This window comes from Danio aesculapii, chromosome 1 (genome assembly GCF_903798145.1).
Source record: "Danio aesculapii chromosome 1, fDanAes4.1, whole genome shotgun sequence".
Classification (NCBI taxonomy): Eukaryota; Metazoa; Chordata; class Actinopteri; order Cypriniformes; family Danionidae; genus Danio; species Danio aesculapii.
The window spans coordinates 713,125-733,754 of NC_079435.1; the positions used below are offsets into that span (position 1 = coordinate 713,125).

General features: G+C 40.0%; 1 protein-coding gene across 5 annotated transcripts; it reads right to left on the bottom strand.

Annotated features, from left to right (window-relative positions):
* Positions 1 to 1,281: 1,281 nt before the first annotated feature.
* On the bottom strand, positions 1,282 to 16,460 carry LOC130221910 (zinc finger protein 260-like). 5 transcript variants are annotated; one of them, XM_056454476.1, is made up of 4 exons: positions 16,167 to 16,460; positions 7,459 to 7,626; positions 5,580 to 6,090; positions 1,282 to 2,665 (listed from the first exon to the last, which is right to left on the bottom strand). In XM_056454476.1, exons 1-4 carry the CDS (start codon positions 16,167 to 16,169, stop codon positions 1,434 to 1,436), a joined length of 1,914 nt encoding a protein of 637 aa, XP_056310451.1. In that variant the 5' UTR covers positions 16,170 to 16,460; the 3' UTR covers positions 1,282 to 1,433. The 5 variants fall into 5 exon arrangements, with proteins under 5 accessions (XP_056310451.1, XP_056310468.1, XP_056310442.1 ...); XM_056454493.1 differs by lacking the exons at positions 5,580 to 6,090; positions 7,459 to 7,626 and adding exons at positions 15,123 to 15,552; positions 15,633 to 15,800 and having other exon boundaries at positions 16,167 to 16,455; XM_056454467.1 differs by lacking the exon at positions 16,167 to 16,460 and adding an exon at positions 9,555 to 9,623.
* Between the last annotated feature and the right edge of the window lie 4,170 nt (positions 16,461 to 20,630).

Sequence of the window (20,630 nt, forward strand, 5' to 3'; positions counted from 1 at the left end):
CATGTCACACTGTATGACCTCAGCTGTCATAAAGTCAGACTGAACGACAAACGTTTGACGTCATCCACGTGTTCAGACTGAACGTTTGACGTCATCCATGCGTGACACTTTCTCTATCCCACATTCTGAAATGATTCCTCACAGCAAACGTAAACAAACTATAGCTGCAATTTTGCACACGGCGAGTCTCAATAATAAAACCAGAAAGAAAAAACCTGTTTTGACATTTCCCCGAGGTCATTTAAATTGTCACAAATGATTGCATCATCAGATTTGGAGCTCCTGTTGGTTCTTGGATTGACGCTCAGCTGTTGTCACACTGCAGGAAAGTGTCTGAAATCTTCTGACACTGCCAGAACTTCATCAGAGGATAAATCTAACCGCAACGAGCACTAAGCGGCTGTCTGTGAACACGTCAAACTCACGATCAAAGATCACAGATTTTAGCCTAGGATTTCTAGAACCTTTTAGGATTTGCCAAACTTGTCTTAGATGACAAAATCGTGGCTGAAATCTCACAGTGTGAGCAGGGCTTTAGTAGAGTGGTTAGTGTTCTTGACTGGCATGCAGATGAACTTGGTTAGAATCCCGGATGAAGTAATCCTAGTAATTTACAACATCTGACCTCCGAATGAACTCTGTGAATAATTATATGTTGTTTGGGTCATTAAAAAAAAAAATCAACCTTAATAAAAGACAGTAAGTCACGATTTCTGAATGCTTGTTCAAGCAGGGATTTGAATTGGTGTCACTCACAGCACAGTTGCATCATGCCCACGCTCAGTCCCCTAGACCGGTGTTTCCCCAACCCTGTTCCTGAAGCCACGCCAATGGTACACATTTTTTTTAACCTCTCCCTAATCAAACACACCTGAATCAACTCATCAGAACATAAGAGGAGACTCAAAAACCTGAACGTAATGGATCAGATAAGGGAAACATCCAAAATATGTACTGTTGGTGTGCCAGTGTTTGCCAATCCCCAGTAATTCAGATTCTGGAGTCTTTTCTTATGTCCTGATGAGTGGATTCAGTTGTGTTTGATTAGGGGAGAGGCAGAAAACGTGTACTGTTGGTGTGGCTAAAGGAACAGGATTGGGAAACACTGCATTAGACTATGGAAGATGGGGGTTTTGCTTCCAACCCTGTCAATCAAAAGCAGAGTCGCCAGCTCTGGGAATGCCTTGAATCGCTTTAGACATGTGACCTGGGTGTTTCGAAACATTTTGGAGCAGTGATTCGGGATCTCAACACTTTGTCGAAACGTCAGGTTTGATGAAGTGTAAATATCAAGTCTTTGATTCAAAAACACACACTGATCAGAACATCACAGTAAATAACAGTTCACTCGTTACAGTTCACATTACAGAGCCATGTAGCAATGCAGATTGGTATTTTTATATACACAACATTAATGTAATTACAAAATTGATCTACGAGGATTCTGAGACGGCGTGTTTCTTCTTGTGTGTAATCAAAAGCCATCGAAAACTGAATCTCTCGCTGCAGATGGAGCAGTGGTACGGTTTTTCCCCTGTGTGACGTCGCTCATGATTCCGCAGGGTCTCTGGTCGGGGGAAACACTTGTCGCAGTGTGAACATTTATACGTTTTTTCTCCTGTATGCGTTCTTTGGTGAATTTTCAAATCACTCGACTTAACAAAACCCTTCCCACAATAACTACATTTATACGGTCTTTCCCCTGTATGGACTCTCTGGTGAATTCTGAAAGAAAGGCATCTCATGAAGCTCTTGCCGCAGTCGGGACACAAGTACGGTTTCTCTCCGGTGTGAACTCTCTCGTGTCTTTTCCGGTGTGACGTATTTCGGAAACGTTTGTCACAGTGTGAACACTGATACGGACGCTCTCCGGTGTGCATCCACTCGTGTTCTTTCAAAGAAGACTTACTAATGAGAATTTTCGGACAGTGCGAACACTGAAATGTCTGTCGCTGATATCTGGCGTTTAATACGTCAGTGTTAATTTCCTTGTGGAATTCCTTGGCGTGAATTGTCTTGTGGGTTTTCGAGGCATTCAAAGTACACTGATACGGTTTATCCCTGGTGTGATTTCTCTCATGTTGACACAAGTTTGACTTATCATGGAAACATTTCTGACAGTGCGAACACTGATACGGTTTCTCTCCAGTGTGAATTCTCTCGTGGGTTTTCATGTGCGCCTTAGTACCAAAACATTTGTTACAGTACGAACACTTAATCTCTCCGGTGTGAATTTTCTCATGGTTTTTCAAGTTCATCCTAGTTCGGAAACTTTTCTGACAGTGCGAACACTGATACGGCCTCTCTCCGGTGTGAATTTTTTCATGAGCTTTACAGAGATATAACTCAAAGAAACATTTCTGACAGTGTGAACACTGATATGGTCTCTCTACGTTGTCTGTTTCGTCAGTGTGTTTTATCATATGACGCAACAGATAATACTTTGTACCGAAACGCTTGTCACACTGGTTGCACTGGAACGGTTTCTCGCCAGTGTGCGCCCTCAGGTGAATCGTCAGTGTAGACGGCGATCTAAAACTCTTCCCACATTGATCGCAGTGATAATTCTTTGGCTTATGAGTTTTTCCAGAGGAACTCTTCCCTGTGGGTTGCTGTTTAGATGTAGAGGGCATTTCTCCATCACATTGTGGATCAGCAGCAAAACCTAAAATGGACATAAAACGTGTTTTTATGTCACTTCAGTAAACAAACAATCAGTAAAGACTGACATTTAAACATGTTCCAATGTGGTTATTAAATTGCAGAAGTTTGTGACTTAAGTAAGGAATAATTGACATCGGACTGTTGAATTATTAAAGAATAAGGCACTGTATAACTATATAACGTTTGATATTTCAATTATTCTGCTTATACTACTCATACTGTGCATTATTTTTAAATACTTTAATGGACCAGAGTTAATTATTCCACTCATGCCACTTATACTGTGCATTATTTTGGGACTTGTGGAGCTGCACATGGATGGATTTGCTCTTCAGTGTTTGGACTTTCAGCAGTGAATATTAAACCGCACTGAACTGAACTAAACTGAACTTAAACTCTGAAAACTGGACTGACACAGCTTCAGTTTACTAGAACTTTTATGTTCAGCTGCTTTTGGCACAATCTACATTGTAAAAGCGCTAGAGAAATAAACATAAATTGAATTGATTTAATTTGTAATACTTTAACAAACCGGAGTCAATTATTCAACTTATACTACCTACATTGTGCATTCATTTCTAATAATATAACAGACCTACAATGTGCACAATTTTCTAATAATTCAACATACAGGAGTCAATTATTCTGATTATGAAACTTATACTGCGCATTATTTTCCAATTGAAACTTAAATAGCTTAAAGAGCTCCTATTGTGTGTTTTTGAAAATGATCTTCATTAGTGTGTAACACAGCACTGTGAATGAAAACATCCAGCTGAGGGTTAAATCTGAAAATGCAGCATGTTTAAAACTATTGATTCTTTAGCGAAATAGTCGACTTAAGAGTCGAATAAACGAATCGAGTTGGGTTTGGTTCTTTTGTTTGATCACATCGACGTCGATTCAGTACATCACCAAATATGTAGTTCCAGTTCGGGTAAAATGTGAATGAGCTTTCACTTCTGACACTAGCAGAGGCGCAGTGGATCACGGGACTGATCATGACTGAAGATGACGATCACTGACAGATGGAGATTCGGCTGAGGGGAATAAAAGATTCAAGTTCATTTTCACAACAATAACACAGTATAGCCGACCGTGTGCTGAGTGTGTTCCTGTCATTTTACTGAGGATTGATACAATATCCTACACTGCAGCGCGGGATTCGCTGGCCGTTTGCTATTGAAGAAGCAGCAGAGACTGTGGGACTTTGTCGGTAACTGTTAGAGTTCAAATGGACCAGTTTCTTCTTACTCCAGATCAGAACATGTAAGTGTCATAGAAATTGTTGCCTCGTTTTGTGTAGTTTGTAAAATATGTGTTTAATTGTGTGTTAAGTGGCTTGAAATCACGTATCTATTATAGATCAGTGCTTGTACTGTATCTCTTAGGTTAAATCTATATGGGTCTGTTCACATATTGTGCTTCCTCCTTTACTGATTTAAAAGCATTTCCGAATTCGTGATCCTCTGCTGTTTGCCTCTGCTATGGCCACCATCAGCTGTTCCTCACACGCACGGCGAGTTTTCAAAATAGTTCAACTTTTGCCACTGTGTGTATCAATACTGAATGTGTATTACTTGGGGTTTAAGAGTAGAGTATATGCTGGTGTTTAACTGCATTACTTTATGCATTCCTGCATTGGGCTCTCACATACTCTCTGCTACATCATACTGTAGCCATGATGGGCGTTTCTTTTCTGTCTTGCGCTGAACGCAGGCAACCAATCACAACAGATGGTATCATCGGACCAATCAGCGCAGATTAGCCTCGCACTAAGGAGGGGTTTGGAAACAAATGAATAGCTGAACGAATCATATGTGAGTGGTTGGTATGATTAGGTATAAATAAATGCAGATTATAAGACAATGAAAGTGTTTTTTGACCTTGCACTCATATCAGCATGTTGTTGGAGACCCCCAAAACTAAAATATAAGCTTTTTTAATGCAAAATAGGGGCTCTTTAAAATAACGATACATCTTAAGATATTCATCAGCCAATCAGAGTCAACCATTGAGCAGCGTCGTAGAATAAATTTGATTATTCAATTTTTGTATCCGAATATGCTTAGACTAAAAGCGTAAAGTGCAGTAAATTTCACTTTTATCTTTGCTCTATTGGATTTATCTGCTCTTTTAGTTTGATTATTTTAGTCTATTACATGATTCTCCTGTACAGACGCATCATAATTAATCGAAGTTAATGAATTCTTTCCAAGCAGAGCTCTTCAAGTGAAACTGTAGTCATATCTCAATATGTGAAGTTTAGTTATAAACAAATTTCGAGATGATCACGTGCTTATGATTGCTAGCGGCTGGATCCGCATTATCCAATTCTCAATGCACCAATCAGACGACTCCTAAGCTACTACAAATACCCTGGGTTACGTACCACCGCTATCTTCGTTTTGAAGAATCCCCCATCCACCCCTACTCCTCCTTCTTCCTAGATGGGTAACACGGTGGCCCAGTGCTTGGCACTGTTGCCTCACAGCAAGAATGTCTCTGGTTCTAGGCTTTACCAAACCAGCAGACATTTCTGTGCGGAGTTTGCATTTTCTCCCCGTGCTCACGTGGGTTTCCCCCGGGTTCCCCGGTTTCCTCCCACCATCCAAAAACATACAACATAAGTTAATTGACTAATCCAAACCGGCACTATAGACATGCTCCTAGTAAATGGTTATCTCTCAAGAGCAATCACTGGCTGTTCATTGGTTATTACAGCGGGGGAGTTCTCCAGATCTACCTGAGCTCAAACTCCCTTCTCGCCTTGCAAACGGGAGGGAGCCCCGGGCTCGAGGATCTTATGAGCTCAGGGCTCTCTCCCGGGACAGCATGCCAAACAAGCTTATAATGAATCATCAGCTAAGTGTGAACTCTTGAAATAATATCATCCAGCCTTATGTGTGACATACCTGGAGGAACAAAGTCATCATCATCATCATCATCATCAGGATCATCATCGTCATCATCATCCACATCCTTCTTACAATCATCATCATCATCATCATCATCGTCATCATCATCATCGTCGTCGTCATCATCACGGTAATCATCATCAGGTTTTTCTTCTGCAGTGTTTTCTTCTTGTTTGATCTGGATCAGGTTAACGCAGTCCTCCAGTTTAACAGAACACATCTTCATCGGCATCTGCTGTGCTCCAACATCATCTTTTCTATCTTCATCATAATCACCATCATCATCCTCCTGATCTTCTTTTGTGGTGTTTTCTGTGCTCTGGATCAGGTTCCTGCAGTCCTCCAGTCTGACGGAGCACATCTTCAGTGTGGTCTGCTGTTCTCCAGCGTTTGGCTCAGAGCTCTGATGATCCTGAGCGTCAGTATAACAGAGTAAAGTCAGGCTGAGCTCTGAGTTCTGCGAGTCTCTGGATCTCTGAGCTCTGACACCGCACAGCGAATCCTGACGCTGAAACACACAAGAAACATCAGCTGCGTCTGACAGAGAGCTCATCAATCCACCTTCAGCACATGAAGGCAAGGCAAGTTTACTTCTTTAGCACATTTCATACACAGTGACAATTGAAAGTGCTTTACATAAACAAGAATAAAAGAGACAAGAACATAAAAACAAATAATAAAAGTGATTAAAACAGATTAAAATGTGTTAAAATAGGTTATAAGAGAATAAAAAAAAGAAAAACATAGTGTGATCTGTTGGCCGTAGCACAGTGCTCATCCAGTAAAGGCACAGCTAAACAGATGTGTGTTCAGTCTTGATTTGAACGTGCCTAATGTTGGAGCACATCTGATCATTACTGGAAGCTGATTCCAGCAGCAGGGGGCGCTGTTAGTAGCTGCTTTGAGTGGATTGGAGTTTCTAGCTTATGTGATCCTAAAGATCTGAGTGATCTGTTCGTCTTCAGTGAGCATATCTGTAATGTATTGAGCTCCTAGGACATTTAGTGATTTATAGACCAGTAATAATACTTTAAAATCTATTCTGAATGTAACTGGGAGCCAGTGTAGAGACCTGAGGACAGGTGTGATGTGCTCTGATTTCCTGGTTCTGGTCAGAATTCTGGCCGCAGCGTTCTGGATGAGCTGTAACTGTCTGACTGTGTTTTTGGGAAAGCCAGTGAGGAGGCCGTTACAGTAATCCACCCTGCTGCTGATAAAAGCATGAACAAGTTTCTAAGTCTTCACTGGAAACAAAGCATCTAATTCCTGCAATGTTTTTGAGATGATAGTGTGCTGATTTACTAACTGCTTTGATATGACTATTAAAACTCAGATCTGACTCCAGAGTCACACCAAGATTCTTGACCTTATTTTTTGTTGTTTGACCCTTAGAGCCAAGGTACGCATTCACCTTGAGAAGCTCATCTCTGTTCCCAAACGCAATCACTTCAGTTTTCTCTTTGTTTAACTGAAGAAAGTTGGCACATCCAATTGTTAATTTCATCAATGCATTGGCAGAGGGTGTCAATGGGGCTGTAGTCATTAGGCAGTAAGGCTAGGTAGATCTGAGTGTCATCAGCATAGCTGTGGTAGGAGACTTGGTTCTTTCTCAGTATTTGTCTCAGAGGGAGCATATAAAGGTTGAACAGGAGAGGTGCCAGAATCGAGCCTTGTGGGACTCCACGTCTTGGGTGTCCACCTCGACCTATGGTCACCTATACTGACATAGTAACCTCTCCCTTAAAGGTAAGATCTGAACCATTTGAGGACCGTCCCAGACAGCCCAACCCAGCTTTCCAGCCTATCCAGAAGTATGCTGTGATCGACAGTATCAAATGCGGCACTGAGATCGAGCAATATGAAGATCTGCTCAAACCTCTGGCTGGAGTTTCTCTCCTCTTTCTCTCAGCTTGGCCTCCAGCGACGCCACCTCTTTCTTCAGCTGACAGATTTGACTAATGAAATCCTCAATATCCAGCATGGACAGATCAGTTCCTACTGATTTACAGCAGCTCACGTCCATCTGCACTTCCACGCTCAACATCTGGACACAAACAGTCAAACACATTAAATATTACGTGTGTTGTACATTTATAAATGACTCAAACACAGCATGATTTTGTTAGTGTGTTGAACGCTTATTAATCTGTTGAACGGTTTTAAATCTCCAAGCTGAATTCATCATGACTGAACACTGATTTACACTTAAACCTTCTCTGATCTGTTTTAAAAATGCCAAGATGCTCAAACATATTTAAAAACATGCGTTATTGCATTTTACATTTATTTATTTTGTTTTTAAAACCACGTGAGTGTAAGTAAATGGTGAGGAATTTTTCTTTTTTGGTGAACTACACCTTATACATTATATAGTCTGAACACAAACACTTCAACATGAGCAAAACACACTTTAATAAACCACAAACTGAACTCATCACTTACTGAACAAGAACAGAACTACACACAACTAGGCATGGGACGATAACCGTTTTCAAGGTCTACCGCAGTTTGGAAAAGTCAAGGTTTTAAAAACGCCAACATTTTCTGTAATGCCGATCCTAATGTATGTGCACGATTTTTTATTTACATTTATTTATTACACACAACTAATCTAATTTTCTTTTCGCCTTAGTTCCTTTATTAATCTGGGGTCGCCACAGCGGAATGAACCGCAGCACAACTTATACATTAAAGAAAATTACATTATATTTTGGGGAATACTCAGAAATAAATTATATTTCAGTGTGTGCAAATTGAGTATTAATTCAAACACAGAGCAGGAATATTATACAGACTTTATAAAAGATGACATTATCAGACTCCAGCGTTTCAATTCCATCTCAAAACATAAATTCACAGAGAAACTGTTTATTAATATTATATTGAAATATCTGTTTATATTTTTCAAAACAACGAGTTATGGGATCAGAAAAAAATCAATCTGTAAACATTTTTAATATTTTAAATGGAGAAAATAAATATGTGTTATGGATGTGACCAAAAAAGTTTGCGAGTTTACTGTATATAACATATTTTATGGAAATTCTGTGAATTAAACTGCATCTGAAAAGAAATGATGCTCAGTAAAAGAATAAAAGTTGGCTTTATATACACATCAAAAATGATTGACCTTATTTCATTTTATATTTTCGCATTTATCAGGGAAAAGGCTTGGTTATGGATGTGACAGATGTGAAATTGTGTGACTTTAGCAAATCAAATATAATTGTTTGAAAACATTGACAGACATTTGAGTATTTTTACAGGACTGTAAAACACAAGCCCACACAAAAACACTAAGAGTTTCACTATTTTGGTGAAAACACACATTTTATTTTCATGGCAAGATGCATAGAGCTGATCATATATAAATAAATAAGTGTTACATACCGAAATAACAGAAACTGAACTGTTACTATGCCCTAAAAGCGACACTGTGGCTCAGTGGTTAGCACTGTAACCACACAGCAAGGAGGTCGCTGGTTCGAGTGTTTCTGTGTGGAGTTTGCATGTTCTCCCCGTGTTGGCGTGGGTTTCCTCCGGTATCCCCCACAGTCCAAACACATGCGCTATAGGGGAACTGATAAACTAAACTGGCCGTAGTGAATGAGTGTGTGAATGAGTGTGTATGGGTGTTTCCCAGTAGCTGGAAGGGCATCCGCTGTGTAAAACATATGCTGGACAAGTTGGCGATTCATTCCGCTGCGGCGACCCCTAATGAATAAAGGAACTAAGCAAAGGAAAATGAATGAATGAGTATGCCCTGAATGCACAAACATTGTGGGCCGACGTGTTCCAGACGCACGTTTGCTGCCTGGATAACGTGTTATTACAAATACCGTGTCTAAACACGGCTACTGCTTAAACATGTAAGAACGAACGCTTCATCTGAGCACATTTAAACACTGGAGGAAGAAACATAAGCAGATGAACATATAAATCACATTAATAACTTCACTGAGCAACACTCACCGTCTGCATTTCTTCAGTGGTTTTCGCGCTGGACTGGAGAGACAGTCACAACAGCGCCTCCTGACGCACGAGCGACGCACTCGGCGCTATTTTTGGGGGGTGGGGGGGGGTCGTCTTCTCTCACATCCAATAACTTGATTACATTTCTGAAATGTTGTTTTGTTCCACCTTTCAAGTTGGACAATCAGCACTGATGTCATAGTGACAAGGGTGGAAAATGCTTCATATATATTTAGAGGATCCCCTCTGCTTTCTGCATGGAACTTTCTTCATCCACTTTAACTGCGAACTTAGGGCAGACAACAGTTATGTATTTATTTTATATGCTGAACATTTAACAATCAAACCACAAGAAAAAAGAATACAAAGAATACAACATTACACTGTAAAAAGGAGAAGGGTATTCATTAATGTGTGTACACTAGAAGACAGTAGAGTTGAGTATATTCATATGGATGCCTTTGTTGCAGGCGCCGCCTTCGGAGACCCAGCAGACTGTTCCTGTAAAGCAGGATAACATGAAGAAAAACACCAGAGAGTCAGGGCGACAAGGTGGCTCAGTGATTAGCACTGTGGCCTCACAGCAAGGTTGCTGGTTCGAGTCCCGGCTGGGTCAGTTGGTGTTTCTGTGTGGAGTTTGCATGTTCTGTGTTGGCGTGGGTTTCCTCCAGGTGCTCCGGTTTCCCCCACCATCTAAAGACAAGCGCTTTAGGGGAATTAGGTAAGCTAAATTGTCCGTAGTGTATGAGTGTGAATGGGTGTTTCCCAGTACTGGGTTGCAGCTGGAAGGGTATCCACTGTGTAAAACATTTGCTGGAATAGTTGGTGGTTCATTCCGCTGTGGCGAGACCTTATGAATAAAGGGACGAATGCTGAGGAAAATTAATGAATGAACACTAGTCACATCTGCTCCTTCGCAGCTCATCTGACGATCTGCTCATTTGATGTACAACATCAGGAAATAACAATACAATTGCTTTTAAAGCGTTCAATATTCACTTTAATTGTCTGTCACTTGTATTATGTCACTCTCATCTTCTCATTTTTCCACTTTTAGTTGTCATTAAAATACTCATGGACATCAGCATTAATATTTACAATTAATAATCGCAAATATATTCTGTATAGATGTACACACAACTGTACAATGTTTATACTCAGCAATATGTTTCCCAGTGGTGGAAAGAGTACTGAATAACCATACTCAAGTTAAAGTACTGTTACTTGACTAAAAATGTAGTGCAGTAGAGTAAAAGTATCTGTTGTGAATATTACTCAGAGTATGAGTAAATAGTAGAGCTTTCAAAAGTACTCGAGTAGTGAGTATTACGCTGTTAAAAGCTGATGTGTTTACATGTAAGTTGTGGATGTGTGTAAACGTAACATTCTGTAGTGCGTTTAGTTATTACCCAGCAGGAACACAATGTCATAAGACGTTAATATTAGGTTAGATTTAGGTCGTGATGTCAGGTGACCAAAATTCAATGTCTAGCCAGCGTTTAAGGACAACATTATATTGATGTCTAATAATTACGTTGATATTTGGTTGATTTTAGGTTGTTCGAAAATGACCAAAATACACAGTCAAGCCAACATCTTAAACCAGCGTCATATTGACGTCAAATACTGACATTTATTCATCAGGTATAGCAATTAAAATCTAACATCTGATAGAAATCATAGTGGTAACATCCACATAACATCAAGCTGTAACATCATTAGACGTTGATATTTGGTTGATTTTAGGTTGGACGTTGATGCAACGTCCCCACGATGTTGGAGTACAACGTCAATCTGACGTCATGTTGATGTCTTGTGCCTGCTGGGGGTTTAAGGTCATTTCTGTCATCGTACAGTAAACATCCGTCATCTTCTCATCAGTGACATGCATTTAAACACTCTCTGGGTCAATGTGTGTAGATTTTAGACATCTTCTTGAACACGTTTAATGCTTCCAAACAGTTTTGCTGCGATTATAAATCGCCCATGTCTTCAGGTACTTCATTATGAGGTGATTTACCTTCTATGTGTGATTTAATAGGACAGGAATCACAGGACTGACTTTTATAATCCACATACACAAGGAAAAATACAGTAGTGATGCAGGTTGAAGGACAGTAGAGGAGTAAAAGCACTGATACTGCACTAAACATCTGCTCAAGGGAAAGAACACATTTATAAACTACTTAGTAAATTATAATTCCTGAGAAAAACTACTCTATTACAGTAATTTGAGTACTTTGATTTGTTACTTTACACCACTGATGTTACCTAAACCAATGTGAAACGAAGTACTTTTTGAGTGGGTGGTCATGTGACCGCCAAGCGCGAGTGAGGTGAGCCTGACGGAGCCATTTAAAAGCAATAAATTAACTCTTTACACGTATAAACAAACGGCTTTCGCCTCAAACAAATAATACAATAATATAGACTAATATAATGATCACTGGAGGATATTTTACAGATTATTTTTACCATTAGTGCGAGCATCACATGACAGGTACTCATCGTCTCAAATCAGTTCATACACTCGTACATACACCACACATCATAAAAGTACATTCACTGTAATGGTATATCTTTAGTTTGTCCATATTTACCAATAAAACAGGATAATATACATGAAAACACCAGAGAGTCACATCTGCTCCTTTGCAGCTCCTCTGACGATCCAAACGCGCTCAGTTCACCATGGTAACGACTCTCCGGAAATAGTGTCAAAATAGAAGTCCTTTCCATGAAAACGTAAACAGTTGTTAATTTGTAAACAAACACTGCATAAACAACCTTGAAACATATCTAATATGAATAAAACAACACACTTGTTTAAATACTTTGCGTGTGTCACACTTTTTCGACGTCATAGAACCTTCAACCCCGACCAAATCGAGACGCGTCATGGTGTCACTTCCAATACGGCGGCCGGTTTTGTTCGGAATGTGAAACACTATTAAACTTAAACACTATTAAACTTACATTTTACAACGAATCCATCCTTCTATTCAAGTTTATTTCTATGACAGATACGTTTAAGTGCAATAAGTGGTGTTACATTAGCATCTATATTTTGTTTTATCCATCAATTGTTTTTGGCACCCAGCATTATCTGTTCGTTTAGTATTTGTTTTAGTCATAATTGGCAGGATAACGACAAATGTAATTAAATATGTGACTGCGACATGTGTGAAGACCACGACAGCACTCAACTTCCAAAAGATGACTGAAACATCACTTTATTTACAGAAGGGGGAATATAGTCCATGATCAGCTATAAAATATTCAAGAATTTTAAATGAAGTCTTTCACTATAAAGACACACACTGATCTGAACATCAGTGAATTTACAGCAATCACAAACACAGAATACATATCTAACCAGTCATTAAAGCTGGATAGACATTGTTGTTTTAGCGTTTATGAGTTTTTTATTTTTAACTATCAGAGACCCATTTAGCAAAGCAAGTTGGTGTTTTTATATACACAACATTAATGTAATTAACAAAATTGATCTACGAGGATTCTGAGACAGCGTGTTTCTTCTTGTGGGTCTTCAAAAGCCATGGAAACGTGAATCTCTCGCTGCAGATGGAGCAGTGGTACGGTTTTTTCCCCTGTGTGAAGTCGCTCATGATTCCGAAGAGTGTCTGGTCGTGTGAAACACTGGTCGCAGTGTGAGCATTTATACGGTTTTTCTCCTGTATGGTCTCTCAGATGAATTCTGAAAGAAAGGCTTCTTATGAAGCTCTTGCCGCAGTCAGGACACAAGTACGGTTTCTCTCCGGTGTGAATCCTCTCGTGGGTTCTCCGGTGTGACCTACTTCGGAAACGTTTGTCGCAGTGCGAACACGGATACGGCCGCTCTCCGGTGTGCATCCACTCGTGTTCTTTTAAGACAGACTTACTATAGAGAATTTTCGGACAGTGCGAACACTGAAACACACTGTCTCCAGTGTGAATCCCCTCGTGGGCTTTCAAGGCATTCGAAGTAAAGAAACATTTCTGACAGTACGTACAATGATACGGTTTCTCTCCGGTGTGAATTCTCTCGTGGGTTTTCAATTGCATCTTAGTACTGAAACTTTTTATACACTGCGAACACTGATGCGGTTTCTCTCCGGTGTGAATTTTCTCGTGTTGATTCAAGTTTGAAGTTGTACAGAAAACTTTTCTGACAGTGCGAACACTGATACGGTTTTCTCTCCGGTGTGAATTCTCTCATGGTTTTTCAAGTTTGACTTAGAACAGAAACTTTCTCACAGTGCGAACACTGATACGGTCTCTCTCCGGTGTGAATTTTCTCATGAGCTTTACAGAGATATGATTCGACAAACATTTCTGGACAGTGTGAACACTGATATGGTCTTTCTACATCATCAGTTTTGTAAGTGTGTTTTTTCACATGACGCAACAGATTATACTTTGTACCGAAACGCTTGTCGCACTGGTTGCACTGGAACGGTTTCTCGCCAGTGTGCGCCCTAGTGTGAATCATCAGTTTAGACGGCGATCTAAAAAACTTCCCGCATTGATCACAGTGATATTTCTTTGGCTTATGAGTTTTTCCAGAGGAACTCTTCCCTGTGGGTTGCTGTTTAGATGTAGAGGGCATTTCTCCATCACATGTGGATCAGCAGCAAAACCTAAAATGGACATAAAATGTGTTTTTATGTCACATCAGTAAACAAACAATCAGTAAAGACTGACATTTAACATTCTAATGTGGTTATTAAATTGCAGAGGTTTGTGATTTAAGTAAATAAATAATTGACATAGGGCTGTTGAATTATTAGACAATAACGGACTGTATAATTTCTGATATTTCGATGGACTGGAATCAATATTCTGCTTATACTACTCGTACTGTGCAATATTTTCAAAAAATTCCACAGACCAAAGTCAATTATTCATCTTACACTTAAAATACTGTGCATTATTTTATAATAAATCAACAAACCACTCAATTATTCCACTGATACTGCTGACAACGAGCATTAATTACTAATAATATAACAGACCAGTCAATTATTTCACTTATACTCTACATTATTTTCTAATATTTCAATAGACTAGTCAATTCTTCCACTTATGCACCTTATACTTGTGATAATTCAGCAAACCAGATTCAAGTATTCCACTTATGTCCATTATTTTCTAATAATTCAACATCAATTATTCTGATTATTATGAAACTTATACTGCACAATATTTTCCAATTACAACTTTAGCTTTGCAATTATCTGAAAATAACGACAAGCCTTAAGATATTCATCAGCCAATCAGAATCAACCATTCAGTCCGCTTTGAATAAATTTGATTATTCAATTTTTGTATCTGAATATGCTTAGACTCACCAGAAAAGCGTAAAGTGCTGTAAATTTAACTTTTATCTTTGCTCTATTGAATTTATTCACTCTTTTATTTTGATTATTTTAGTCTATTACATGATTCTCCTGTACAGAAGCATCATAATTAATCTAAGTTAATGAATTCTTTCCAAGCAGAGCTCTTCAAGTGAAACTGTAGTCATATCGCAATATATAATATCATCCAGCCTTATGTGTGACATACCTGGAGGAACAAAGTCATCATCATCCACATCCTTGTTACGATCTTCATCATCATCATCAGGTTTTTCGTCTGCAGTATTTTCTTCTTCTTTGATCTGGATCAGGTTAAGGTATTTCTCCAGTTCATCATAGCACATCATTGGTGTTTGCTCATCATCTTTTCTATCTTCATCATCATTATTATCACCATCATCCTCCTCCTGCTCTCTCTGATCTTCATCTTCTGTGGTGTTTTCTGTGCTCTGGATCAGGTTCCTGCAGTCCTCCTCTCCTACAGAGCACATCTTCAGGGTGGTCTGCTGTTCTCCAGCGTTTGGCTCAGAGCTCTGATGATCCTGAGCGTCAGTATAACAGAGTAAAGTCAGGCTGAGCTCTGAGTTCTGCGTGTCTCTGGATCTCTGAGCTCTGACGCCGCACAGTGAATCCTGACGCTGAAAAACACAAGAAACATCAGCTGCGTCTGACAGAGAGCTCATCAATCCACCTTCAGGACATGAAGATCTGCTCAAACCTCTGGCTGGAGTTTCTCTCCTCTTTCTCTCAGCTTGGCCTCCAGCGACGCCACCTCTTTCTTCAGCTGACAGATTTGACTAATGAAATCCTCAATATCCAGCATGGACAGATCAGTTCCTACTGATTTACAGCAGCTCACGTCCATCTGCACTTCCATGCTCAACATCTGGACACAAACACCACATCATGGGCAATATCCCTGCTGAAAAAAAAACAGCTTAAACCAGCCTAAGTTGGTCGACCAGCCTGGTTTTAGAGGGGTTTTGACCATTTCCAGCCTGGTCTTAGCTGGTCAGGCTGGGAAACGACCAGCCAAAACCAGGCTGAAAATGGACAACAGCCAAATAAAAGCAAGCTGGTTTTAAACCAAGCCTAGGCTGGTTAAAGCTGTTTTTTCAGCAGGGATAGTAAAACATTAAACACTATATGTGTTGTAGATTTGAAAACAAATGAAACACAGTGTGTTTTTGTTAGTATGTTGTTGTGAGCCAGCCTTGAGCATGCTTAGTGTCTTATATTGTATACTACACACCATAATTACGGATGAAACGTACTGTAGTAAAAGCAAAACACAATTACTATGATTGTTATCAAATAGCAACGAAATACCACGAGGACAATAAGGTTTCCAAAACACGTATACAGCTAAAACACACCAACACACAATGTTAAAATAATAAAGCAATCGCCGTGTGCTCGAGGGCTCCGTTTTCTTGATTTCCTCGGTGGTTTTACAGCTCCACAGAACAGCAACACAGCGCCTCCAATAGTCTTCTTAAAATCCTTCTGCAGAGCAAAAACTGGGGGAGTTTTGGGGTTTGTGGGTGTTTCTAAATTACGCAATCAAAACGAGGCTCCTTTGATGACTCCAACCCTAAACCCAACCGTCACTATGACGCGAGCCAATCAGGTAACACGGCCAGCAAACGCTCCTCGGTTTTGGTCACTCCCACAAATCTGTTACTTTCTTCCCGCGGCCGCCTGATGTCGTTATTTTTATTCAGTTTGAAAATGTTACGCTGAATTCAAATGAAATGCCGTTAATTACAGTAGGTGAAGGTGATATATGAGAGTGTTTTGCTAGCGTGTGTGTGTGTGTGTTTATTTGATTAGCATTCAAGTTAATTGAACATAGTTTATAATAAAGACGGTGACTTTTCTCTCATATTGAGTTGTTCATTCATTCACTGTCTGAAGTAAAACATTTTCTACTGAATTCCCACTAGAAATTCGTTACAAAAGATAGACAGTGGTGTGTTATAATGGTAGCATCGTAATAATAATAACCATAACCATCAGAGTAATGAAAACGTAAAACCATCAACTGTCATGTTTGATCCGTTGTATAAAATGACCAGCTAAAACCAGTCTGAGCAGCCTGGTTTAAGCTGGACATAGCTGGTTTTGGGCTGGTCAAGTTGGTATTAGCTGGTCATCTTCCAGCCTGACCAGCTAAGACCAGGCTGGAAATGGCTGGAAACCAGTCTGGAATGGCCAAAAACCATCTAAAACTAGGCCGGCAGACCATCTAACCAGCCTCAGGTATATCTTTTTATATGTTCTTAACAGAACAACGTCTGCAGACTGGTTTTACTAAGCATATATTTTCAGTGCAAAAAGCATTCTTCAGAAACGACCCTATTTATATGTTATTTATAGTACATGAAAAAAATACTATAGTAACTTACAGTTATTGAACTAATCTGTTTTGTCATTATGTAGTTGCTTTAACCCAACAATAATATAATTAATATAGTAATATGAGTACTATAGGCATCACGGTGGTGCATTGATATGTCCTCACAGCAAGGTCACTGGTTCGAGCCTCAGCTGGGTCAGTTGGCATATTTCTGTGTGGAGATTGCATATTCTCCCCATGTTGGTGTGGGTTTCCCCCACAAGTCCAAAGACATGTGGTACAGGTGAATTTGGTAGGCTAAATTGTCCGAATGGGAGTGTATGGGTGTTTCCCAGTGATGGGTTGTGGCTGGAAGGGCATCCACTGCGTAATATGCTGGATGAGTTGGCAGTTCATTCCGCTGTGGTGACCCCAGATTAATAAAGGGACTAAGCGGAAAAGAACATAAATGAATGAAAGTAATATAGTAATATAATATACCACTGCAGTTTTCTACAGTGGTATTTTTTGTACTACAATACACCACAGGGCATGTAATAGAAAGAAAAGTAAAAATGTGTATAAAAGCACACAAGATGACACCTTTACTATAATTAAACGAGGGTTCATTTTAGTGAGGGTCAGAGTTGTGTGTGTTTCATCGTATGACCACTAGATGACGACATATTACAGTTTTGTTCTGCTATTACAGCCACACTTCGAGCTGAAGCAACATATCTGCTCTGCTGGAGATTTCAGTTTAGATATTATAAGTATTTATGTTTTGACTGATGTGTGAAGACTGAGCTGAAATAGTTGTTTTCCTCTGGGTCACTGAATTAACATTAATGAGGTCACTTCCTGTCCAGAGGTCAAATCAGCTTTTCTGGAAGATTGTGAAGGGCTTAATGTGTTTAGTGTATTGAGAAAGTGATATAGTGTAAAGATGTGTGTGTGTGTGTGTGTGTGTGTGTGTGTGAGTAAAATGTGTGTACAAGAGTATGAGTGTATTGACTTGTGTGTGTAGATAAAATGTGAAGAAAAATATTTAAAGTATTTGGATTCTTATTGGGGTAGCACAATCGCCTCACAGCAAGAAGGTCGCTGGTTCGAGTCCCGGCTGGGTCAGTTGGTGTTTCTGTGTGGAGTTTGCATGTTCTCCCCGTGTTGGCATGGGTTACCTCCGGGTGCTCCGGTTTCAAGTCTAAACATATGCGCTACAGGGGAACTAGGTAAGCTAAATTGTCCATAGTGTGTGAGTGTGAATGTTGGTGTATGGGTGTTTCCCAGTGATGGGTTGCAGCTAGAAGGGCATCCGCTGTCTAAAACACATGCTGGAAAAGTTGGCAGTTCATTCCACTGTGGCGACCCCAGATTAATAAAGGGACTAAGACGAAAATAAAATAAATGAATGAATTCTTATTGTGTTGTCCTTTCGATCCAAATAAAAGTATAAAGTGTGTGTGTGTGTGTGTGTGTGAGCAGAATCACAGTTTCTAAACCGACTAATACAGTAAATATTTACACTCCTAACAGCATTGGCACATAAAACCCAAATGCTTCAGACAGAATAAATCCTCAGTTTCTCTCGGAGAGATCTGAGACACGCAGATGTTTCCTTCCAGCAGTTTAAGAGTGTGTGTGTGTGTGTGTGTGTGTGTGTGTGTGTGTGTGTGTGTGTGTTAGAGAAAGGAAAAAACACACATAATCAATGCAAGGCCTTCAATATTGTGCTGGTGTTGAGTAAACAGATAAATGCAGAGATCAGCAGAAGAGCTGCCAGTGTGATAATCTGAACACATCATGTGACACGACGCCTTGAGAATGCTCGATATACAGACGACATCTACTGTGCACATTATTCATATATATATACTGATGTACAGGCAAGCGGACGAGCCCACAATATAAACAAAACACCTGAAAAAAGTTGATTAATGCGGAACATCTCATTAAAGATTTGTTTTATTTCATTCTGTTATGTTTTATTGTTAAGTTTTCCATGGAAGGAAACATGCAGGACGCACACACACACACACGTCTATATACTCATTCTCACACACAAACACACACACAGACTTGTGTGTATTTGTGAGTGTGTGTGAGAGAGTCTATGAGTGTATAGATGTGTATGTATTTGTGTGTGAGAGAGTAAGAGTGAATAGACGTGTGTGTGTGTGTGAGAGTATGAGTGCGTAGACGTGTGTGTGCATATGTATATGAGTGTATAGATGTGTGTGTGTGTGTGTGTGTGTGCGTGGGTTTGTGTGTGTGTGTGGGAAAGAGTATGAGTGTATAGACGTGTGTGTGTTTTGTGTGTGAGAGAGTATGCGTGTATAGATGCGTGTGTGTGTGTGTGTGTGTGATAGTATGAGTGCGTAGATGTGTGTGTGTGTGCACATGTTTATAAGTGTATAGACGTGTGTGTGTGTGTGTGTGTGTGTGTGTGTGTGTGTGTGTGTGAAAGAGTATGAGTGTATAGATGTGTGTGTATAGATGTGTGTGTCTGTGTGTGTGTGTGAGAGTATGAGTGTATAGACGTGTGTGTGTATAGATGTGTGTGTGTGTGTGTGAGAGAGAGTATGAGTGTGTAGACGTGTGTGTGTGTGTGTATAGACGTGTGTGTCTGTGTGTGTGTGAGAGAGAGTATGAGTGTATAGACGTGTGTGTGTGTGTGTAAATGCTCGTGTTGGCGCCTGAGAGGAAGTAGATCTGCTACATGCATTCTTTCACAGGCTCAAACAGGAAGTGAGTGACCAAATTTCCTACTCAAATGAGCTGCGAGACTGAATAAACTGATAATCACACACTCAGCAACACGTTCACGAGCCGCTGCGATAACACACGTGTGTATTTATACACGCTTTTATGAGCGCAGATGAACATGATGAATATTCATGAGGAAAGATCAGCTTGGTTTGTGATTGGCTGATTCGTCTGTAACATTTTGGCTGATGGTTTCTTACTGCGAGTCACATGATCAGTGTTTCCATGGTTACTGTTTCCCTAAAACAGACTGAAGATAGGAAATAAAGGTGACACTGCAGACAGTCACACACACACATACAGATGCACAAACTCACTCACACACACAGACGCACAAACAAACTCTCACACACAAATAAACACAAACACACTCACACACACACACGCACACACAAACACATATACAGACACACAAACAAACGCACAGCCCATACGCTTATTTCACGCGGCCGCCATTTTAAAGAACCAAAGCGAGGCTGCGGTGGGAACAAACCCGGAAGTATAGGACCAGCACTGTAAACATTGCAGTAACATGCTGTGGACTACAAATCTCCAGCTGTTGCCGAGATGACAAAATGCAGAAATGGTTCAAACGCTGCTGAGCGCGTTCAT